General features: G+C 38.9%; 1 protein-coding gene across 3 annotated transcripts; it reads right to left on the bottom strand.

Moving 5' to 3' along the window:
• Positions 1–2,456: 2,456 nt before the first annotated feature.
• OR52L1 (olfactory receptor family 52 subfamily L member 1) lies at positions 2,457–7,920 on the bottom strand. 3 transcript variants are annotated; one of them, XM_045183633.2, is made up of 2 exons: positions 7,773–7,920; positions 2,457–4,527 (listed from the first exon to the last, which is right to left on the bottom strand). In XM_045183633.2, the coding sequence occupies exons 1-2, from the start codon at positions 7,848–7,850 to the stop codon at positions 3,574–3,576; spliced, it is 1,032 nt and encodes a 343-aa protein (XP_045039568.2). In that variant the 5' UTR covers positions 7,851–7,920; the 3' UTR covers positions 2,457–3,573. The 3 variants fall into 3 exon arrangements, with proteins under 3 accessions (XP_045039568.2, XP_045039564.1, XP_045039565.1); XM_045183629.2 differs by having other exon boundaries at positions 2,457–4,638; positions 7,726–7,860; XM_045183630.2 differs by lacking the exon at positions 7,773–7,920 and adding an exon at positions 6,137–6,281 and having other exon boundaries at positions 2,457–4,638.
• Positions 7,921–9,381: the final 1,461 nt, after the last annotated feature.

Here is a 9,381-nt window from a genome sequence, read left to right as displayed (position 1 = left end):
CACAGACCCACAAAAATGCACTGTAGCATCTCTGGCTCCAAACATAAAAGCTTCTCTTTGTTTAGGAAAAGAGAGGAAACCCAGTGCACCTTTTCAGGTTTCTTCAGCAGCCTGTAGGGAATTCTGCCTATCGGCAAATTCCTGCACAATGACCTACAGAGTCCTGCAACCTGGGCACAGAATCTGTGACCTTCACAGCCTCTGGGAAAACCTACCCCAAGTACCCAAACCAATTAATTCTCATATATGAGCAAATAGATAAGAGTCAGAATCTATAGCTATCTGAGGAAAATTAGAAAAGGAAAGCCCTCACTAAACAAGCAGAAAAGCTAATCTATTAGAGGGAAGAGTGCATGGAAGAAAAAGGGACATTTGTAAAATATATAATAATATTTTTAAGTAGCTTCATTAACAAATCTTTGAGGTGGTAGAAGCATGAAGAAATCTCATTCCCCAGAAAAGAAAAAGTTAATTCAAAGAGACAGAGCTAACATTTACTTCGATAACAAAACAATTTAAATATTTAAATCTTTTCATAATATTGATAAATGTTTAGCATGCCTGAGCAAGGAGAGCAGAAAAGGCACAAATAAACACAAATATAATGCAAGATGAGATACACAGCAGGCACAGTAGAAAATAAAACAATAAGAAAATGATGCAAAAATCTTCTGATAGTACATTTGAATGAGAGTAAAATAAAGAGACTTTGAGAAAAACAGTATAAACCTTTTCCAAAGAAAATTTTATTTTTTTCACATTTGTGTGCCCACTTTGATAAACCATATTTTCTTATATATTTTGTGATGCATATTAGAGCTAACATCAGTTACCTCTGCTCTGACTCTTATTCCCAACTTTTCAGGATTAGAAAATTAAATGGCAGAAATAGAAGCAGAATCTTTTTTTATCTTAATAAAGAATAAGCACCAAGTTTTGAGAAAGAATTAGAATAGTGAATCATTATTGGTGAATGGTTTCTGTGACTTGTAGTTTCTTGGATTCATAACTGAAATACTTTCCAGCTTTGCTTTAATAAGTTTGGATGCAAATAATTAAAACATAGTTAATTAGAGTGCTTAGGTTGTGAATGAGGAACTGTGCTAAAGTGGGCAAAATGATTAGAAGGGCACTCTCAGTAATTAAGTGTTAATCAAGTGAGCATCAGTAACATATAGAAGAGACATATGTTTTGGGAATTTATTTCTACTTCTGCTCATATATTTAGAATACAAAGATTATCCGTGTCAAAATTAAATTTTGAAAACAATCGAAGGATTCTATTTCAATATTAAAATGTTATTTGGAAAGGGGCATGAGAATCCACTTATTCATTCAATAATTATTAGAATATTTTTTCAGGTAATTGGAACTTGTTTAGTGTGATCGATGCTGTGGAGATACATTTCATACTGATTTACACACACACACACATTTGAGGTACTAGAATACAAGACCCTCCATGCTGTCCCTGCAATGGTGCTTAAATCGGATCCAGGGAAGATTCAGTCTCCTTGCCCTGTCTTTATTGTTCATGGATTGACAGGTGGAATGTACTTAAAGAAGAATAAAATTGGGCATAACTTCACAAGACAGTGAGCAAGAGGACTGAATAGGGGTATAAGCATTAGAGGAGACCATTAATATTCCTTGAAGGCCATAATCAATACTTAGTTAAGGGGACTCTATCCCGAATGAAAATTTTTTAAAAACATACTTCAGGCAGAATATACATCCCACATGGAAGATCTGAGATGATAAACACGTACTTATTAGACCCTAAGGTTACTCAGCTGCAACAAAGATTTCCAAAAATACAAGGATAGGCAAAAATAGGTTTACACTTGTATGATAAAAGACACTCGGGTTATGATTACAAAAATATTACAAGTTTAAACTCTGCTTTGTGTACTCAAAACTGTAAACCTACTTTTGCTAACCCCGATAGTGTCTTAAACCAGATAAAATTGACTTCTGTCTCAGGTTTCAGTTAGGGTTGGTGACCCAGACAGTTTTGGGAATCGAGGTTCTTCTGTAGTGTTGCTCTGCCATCTGCAGCTCATGATTCCATCTTGTGATCAAAGGAAACTCCTTCAAATCCCACCATTCTATCCACGTGCCAACATTCAGCAAGGGGTGTAAATGGAAGGAGAGAAAAAACTGCTTATTTCCATAACCTACCCAAACTAAGTACCCCACCAGTCAAGAAAGTTGCTTTCCAATGGATGCAATACACCATAGCCTGGGCTCCCCCAGCACAGCTTACCAGAGTTGAAGTCCTAGACTTAGAACAAAGGTGGTGACATGGTGTGATTCCCCTGCAATAAGAACAGCTCACACAACTCCTTCCTATTTCACCCACAGGTGCCAAACTAATTAAAGACTTAACACAGTCTCTGTAACAGAAAACTCTTTATTAGGAGTACAATTTACAAAGAAAAGAGAAATTGAAAACACCAGCCGTCCACTCCAATCCTTCTACCACTAACAAATCCCACAATGGGATCCTCTCCTCACCTGAGCATCTTACCTAAAGATAGCAGTGGCTTGATTTTCTCCAGGACTGAACAAATGCGTTCTTGTTAAGGCACACAGAAGAGTGAAGCCAAGTCTTAGGATAACATCCAATAAACAGGAAGCAATAAACCAATTGTGATGACACTCTTGTAACTTTTAACCTGGTTCTTGTTAGCAGGAACGGGAGGACTAATTGGCCTTACTCCATATCCACATTTCAGAAAGAGAAATTCATTTTTCAAGTAGCATAACTATTTCCCTATTTATTAATAAAGGTATGTTCACCAACACCAGACTCTAACACATTTTACACTTATTAGATGATCATAATTACATGGTTACTTTTACTTTGTTAAGTTAATATTTATAAAGCACACATATACTCAACATTTGGTGTTATTCAACTCTCTTTATTCTAAGAAAAAACATAAATGAGTTAAAATACAATGAATTAAAAATACAGATCTATTTTACCTTTTTAAAATAAGGGATTATAACGTATTATTCCTAGAACCTATTATAGCTCCGGCCCCACTTAAGTTTCTTTTAAATAAATGAGTAGCAGCCATACTTCAATGAAAGGTGTTTTCTCACTTTGTGGACATCGCTAATGTTTTGAGAGAGATGCTTGTTACACAGGATTCCAGTGACTTAGAGCTCACAGCAGCTTGAGGGTTTGAGGACACTGTAAAACTAAAACCACACAAAGCTTGGGAATTCCCATTCTCACTCTGGATGATGTTGCACAGTCATTAAATAAAGGCAGAAAATGGCATTTCCAGAGTCAATCTATCTATCTCCAAATTTATCCATCACAAAGAGCAAGGAAATGTTGGGATCAGAACCAAACAATGAATGTGGGAAGTATTCACACATCCAGCTCTCCAGGTACATCCCAACTGGTGTGGAATGAAGTGCCCATGACTACTTTGCCATGAGACTAGTAGGACTAGAAGGCCTTCTCAATGTGGGATGGCCTCTAACCACACAACCTAGAAAGCCATGGCAGTTTCTGATTCAGGAGCTTCTGAAACAATGCCTGGAATGTATTAATGCCTACCCTTTTATGTACAACACCTTGAGGACTCGCTGGCGAATCTGAACAGTCTTCACACCATAGACAATTGGATTGAGTGCAGGCGGCACAAGGAGGTAGAGTGTAGCCAGAAGAACATGGATGTGATGGGGTACATGGTGGCCAAAACGGTGAGTGAGAAAGGAAAACATTCCAGGAACATAGAAGACCAGGATGACACAAATATGAGACCCACATGTGCTAAAGGCCTTTAATCGGGCCTCACGCCCTGGTACCTTCAGCACTGCCTGGAGGATGAGGGCATAGGAAATGCCAATGGCCAGGACATCTAGTCCAACTACAAGCAGTGCCACTGCCAACCCGTACATTCGGTTCACTGTGGTTTCTGAGCAAGCAAGTTTTATCACAGCCATATGTTCACAGTATGCATGTCCTATGATGGTGGCCTGACAGAAGATAAGTCTCCCCAGTAGGATAGGGAAGGGGAGCAAGAGGACCAATCCTCGCAGCAGCACTGCCATTCCAATGCGTCCTATGATCCCTGGATGTAGGGTGGTGGAATGGTGCAGAGGGTGACATATGGCTACATAGCGATCCAGAGCCATAGCCACAAGTACACCTGATTCCATGGAAGAGAACGCATGGATGAAGAACATCTGGATCAGGCAGACGGTATACCCGATCTCATGGGCATCAACCAGGAGCACTGAAAGCATTTTGGGTGCAGTAGAGGAGGCCAGGACCAGGTCAATGCCAGACAGCATAGCCAGAAAGAGGTACATAGGCTGGTGCAAGGATGGGTCAGTCCAGATGATAAAGAGGATGGTGACATTGCCCACTAGAGCAAAGAGGTAGAGGGCACACATTGGCAAGGCTATCCAGTGCTGGCTTTCCTCTAAACCAGGGATGCCGATTAGGAAAAAAGAAGGATGGAGGAGACTCCAGCTGGAATTAATAAGGGCCATCATGGACGACTCAGAGAGGGAAGAGAAAAAAGAAATGAAAATCATGACTTCTCCATTCCTGATGGGTTAATACCTTGTCCACATCTGGCTGCCATCTTCATGAAAAGAAAAAGACTTAAACTGCAACACAAGGGGGAAAGGAAATAAAGATACAAAAAAGGAAATCTCCTTTTCCTTTTTTAAGTACATTTTATTGATTATGGTATTAGAGTCATCTCATCTTTTTCTCCCCTTTCTCTCCCTCTTCCCTGAGCCCCCCTCCCTCCAGCATTCCCTCCTTAGTTCATGTCCATGGGACATACTTAAAAGTTCTTTGTCTTCTCCATTTCCTAAACTATTCTTCACCTCCCCCTGTCTATTTTGTACCTACCAGTTCTGCTTCTTACTCCCTGTACCGCTTCCCCCACTCTTCCCCCTCCCCCTACCAGCTGATAACCCTCCATGGGATCTCCATTTCTGTGGTTCTGTTCTGTTCTAGTTGTTTGCTTAGCTTGTTTTTGTTTCTGTTTTTCAGGTTCCTTTGCTGACAGTTGTGAGTTTGTTATAATTTTACTGTTCATAGTTTTGATCTTCTTTTTCTTAGATAAGTCCCTTTAACATTTCATATAATAATGGCTTGGTGATGATGATCTCCTTTAACTTAACTGGGAAGCATTTTATCTGTCCTTCCATTCTAAATGACAGCTTTTCTGGAGAGAGTAATCTTGGAAATAGGTCCTTGCCTTTCATGACTTTGAATACTTCTTTCCAGCCCCTTCTTGCCTGCAAGGTTTCTTTTGAGAAATCACCTGATAGTCTTTTGGGAACTCCTTCATAGGTAACTCCTTTTGTCTTGCTGCCTTTAAGATTCTCTTATCTTTAATCTTGGATAATTTTTTATAGATAAGACATCTACATGTCTACACATCTAAATGAGGATGGGTCAAGTTTTATTTAGAGATGTTTGTAAGAATACACTGCTTTTAGAGACATGCTTAACGTCCACCATTCAAATACTTCTAACTTAGAACTGTCTACTTGAAAGGATTTTCTGTGTTACCTCTTAGCATTACTGAACATTATAAACCAATCAGTTATTCTCCAAATGTCTCCTTTAGTTTTTATACTGTAGCACTGTACTGTTGTTTCCCTTGTATCCCGAGCCCCCGCACCTTCTCTACCTACCTTTCCATTATATGTTGTTGATTCCCGGGTTCCATCTTTCCCTCTTTGCTATTCTGTACATTGTCTGTTGAGTTGATCCTTTTACATGGTTTTAACTATTTATACACTTTAACTTCTTCCATATCTATGCATCTAACTCAAATAGCTTTCTGAAACACAAATCCACTTTTTCATTGGCTCTCTAAGTAGCTATATCTCACACTCAATATATTCAAGAGTGAATTAACTCACCTATTCTTCCCAAATTTACTCTACCTCTTTCTTTGTCCATACATTATTACCTATGTGTCCAACAGTATATAGAACCTTGAAACTTTCTTTTCTCATTCTTATCTCTCATCTCTTTTATGTTGTCACCAGTTCCTGTTGAGTTTATTTTTAAGCCCTGCTATATCTACTCCTTTTTCTCAACCCTCAATGTCTCTGCCAAGTTCATACTCCCAACTCCTCTCACCTGGATTGTTTTCTTAGCTCTCTTCCTTTGCTATCATACTCTTCCCAGTCACTCTCCACCCTGCCCTTCAAAGAGTTTTTCCTGAAATGCACATGTCATTATGTCACATCCAAGGTTAAAATTCTTTAGAGAGTTTAATCCATGAAAACATATACACTTAAGACTTGCATACAAGGTGCTTAAGAGTTATCTTGTATAAATTATCTTGTATCAATACAGTTATTGTTATCAACTTTAATGTATCAGATTATTGGGGTCTTGCCTTTTCTCCTGGTCTCCATGAGTCTGCTTCTCTGTTTCAAACATTTACTATGTATATCTCTTGTCAAAATGTGATGATAATTCAGTGTTTCTAACACCTATGTTAACAAACAGTACCAATTAAATAGGTGCTGTAAGTAAACTCCATGTGAGTCATCTTCAGGCCATTAAAACAAAAACTTGAAGCTAGATATGTTTGTCCTGTATGTTTGTCTAAAATATGGGCACAGTCTGCAATAATTATATTTGTTCCCTAAGGGAGGAATGCGCATATATATGTTTCTATAGACAGAGGCAGAAAGAACTCAGTCCTTGTGAATTATGCATCAATATATCACATCACTCCAACTGTCTTGTTTATAAATCAGTGGTGAGTACAGTATTGCCCCAAAACTCTGAACATGCACCTACAAAATCTGAAATAACTAGTAGTTATATATGTACCAGCCTTTGTTTCCCTTCCAGATTCAAGGCCACTGTTAACTTCAAGTAACAGTGACATAGTTTTATTGAGACCCTCCACCCTAGGATAATCTCATAATCTTACCAAAACTCACATTTCAGTGCTTAACATTCCACACAGTGAGAACATTAACTCTCTTTCTTAACTACTCCCCTTCTACTGCAAGTTTAAGGGCACTTGTCATGTTTCAGCTGAGAGGTCAGGGAACAGCTGTGCATCAGTGGAAGGCCACTCCTCGTTGTGACAGGAGCCCTGTTGGTGGAGCAGTGAAGAATGAAGTCAAGCTGTAACAGGTGAAAGACAGAGGCAGAGATGCCTCTGCTCTGTGGTACAGGAATGCAGAGGAAAAGCCTAGAGCTGCTTATTAAGCATTAACTACTAAAGGAAACAAGTGGTTGCTCTGTGATTCTTAGAGGAAAGCAGAAGGGACTGTATTCCCAGGAAGAGAGGAGATATATTCAGCTCTCTGACCAGAACACAAAGGACAATTAGCTAAGAATGGACATTGTGCCATCTTACGTATTAATGTAAATTCAGCCCAACTGACCTGTATTCTGTAAAGCTGTCCCCAAATTCTGTAATGCATGTGTCCTTTTCTTTCCTGTCGAGTCACTTAATCAGCCTCTCATTGCACTGATTACCTTGCACAGAAAATCCATCAGTGTGTCCCTCCTTGAAGAGCAGGGACTGTGCCTTGCCTATGACAGCAGTCACAGGGCAAGCTCCAGAAGTGCTGGGATATAGTTGGTACTCAGTAATGTTTGCTGAATAAATAAACAACCATGCGATTAAATTTTTAAATAAATAAATGAGTATATCAAACCACCAGGAATTGTGGGAACTTGACAAAACACACTGAACTTACAGGGTGGAAAGTACAGCAAACCAAGTACAGCAAACCAAGGGATGTACCTGAAGAATGGAGCCAGAAGAGCCAACCAAGAAACAACTCCTATCACAAGGTCTATAGGATAAGCAGAAGTGAGCCATAGATAGACTTCCTTAAAACCATAAATCCCAATCCTGACTTCGTTCGCCTACACCTGAAATCGCATAATGAACTTTCATGCTGGTTCTGTCTCCTTCACTCTGAAAGGCAACTTTATTCTCAATACTTCCCCAAGGCAAAGCTGGCGACTGTGTACAAAGCCCTGGGCAGGCAAGATGTTATCGCCAATTGGTGGGTCCCAGAGGACACACAGACCCACCTGGACATACCCTCCAGATTGGCTGGAGGTATGTAGAGCTAAGTCTACTGCCCTAGGGATAGTTGTCCGGCAAATCTGCAGAGCAGGGAATGGCACCTGTGCCTGTCCAAGAAGTTCACGTCTGTCCAGTGCTTGTCATCACTTTTAAGCCAGTATATCCGGATGGCTGTGTTATGAAACCTCATGCTCAGTGAGCTAGGAAAGCTCACATTGTTCAATAAGCTCATACTTCTCATTCTCACAGGACATACTCAACACAGTTACTTTGTTTTTTAATTGTTTGTTCGTTTGTTTTTTTTTTCTTCATTAGATGCCTCATCTAAGTGAACTCATATGGTATTTGTTTTTCTCTAACTGGCTTATTTCACGTAGCATAATACTCTCCAGGATAATACTCTATGCTGTCACAAAATACAAGATTTCCTTCTTTTTTACAGCCAAGTAATATTCAATTGTGTAAATGTACCACAGCTTTTTTATGCACTCATCTACTGATGGACACTTGTACTGCTTCCAAATCTTGGCTATCATAAATAATGCTGCAATGACACACTGCTTTGGTTTCTTTGGATATATTCCCCAAAGTGGAATATCTGGGTTATAAGGCAGTTCCATTTTTAATTTTTCAGGAAACTCCATACTGTTTTCCACAGTGGCTGCACCAGTCTGCATTCCCACCAACAGTACATAAGGGTTCCCTTTTCTGCACATCCTCACCAACAGTTGTTTGTTAATTTTTTGATGAAAGCCATTCTGACAGGTGTAAGATAATATCTCATTGTGCTTTAATTTACATTTCTCTGATGATTACAGATGTTGATCCTTTTGTCATAGGTGTACTGGCCATTTGTATGTTCTCTTTGGAGAAGTGTCTATTCAGGTTCTTTGCCTAATTTTAATTGGATTGGGTTTGGTTTTTCTTTTTGGTGGGCAGTATTGAGTTTCATAAGTTCTTTACAAGTTCTTTATAAATGTTGTACAGTAACACTTATCAGACATATCATTGGCAAATATGTTTTCCCACTCAGTGGGTTGTCTTTTAATCTTGTTGATGGTTTTATTTGCTGTGCAAAAACTTGTTAGCTTGATGTAGTCCCATTTATTTATTTTTCACTTTTGTTTCCCTTGCCTGAACAGATATATCAGAAAAATTATCACTATGAGAAATTTTCAAGATTTTACTGCCTATGTTTCCACCTAGGATTTTTATGGCTTCAAGCCTTACATTTAAGCCTTCATCCATTTTCAATTTATTCTTGTGTATGGTGTAATAAAGTGGTATAATTTCATTTTCTTGCATGTATCTATCCAAT

The sequence above is a fragment of the Desmodus rotundus genome, chromosome 5 (genome assembly GCF_022682495.2).
Source record: "Desmodus rotundus isolate HL8 chromosome 5, HLdesRot8A.1, whole genome shotgun sequence".
Classification (NCBI taxonomy): domain Eukaryota; kingdom Metazoa; phylum Chordata; class Mammalia; order Chiroptera; family Phyllostomidae; genus Desmodus; species Desmodus rotundus.
Note: the sequence above shows the minus strand (reverse complement) of the source record. Positions and strands in the feature narration are given on the sequence as shown.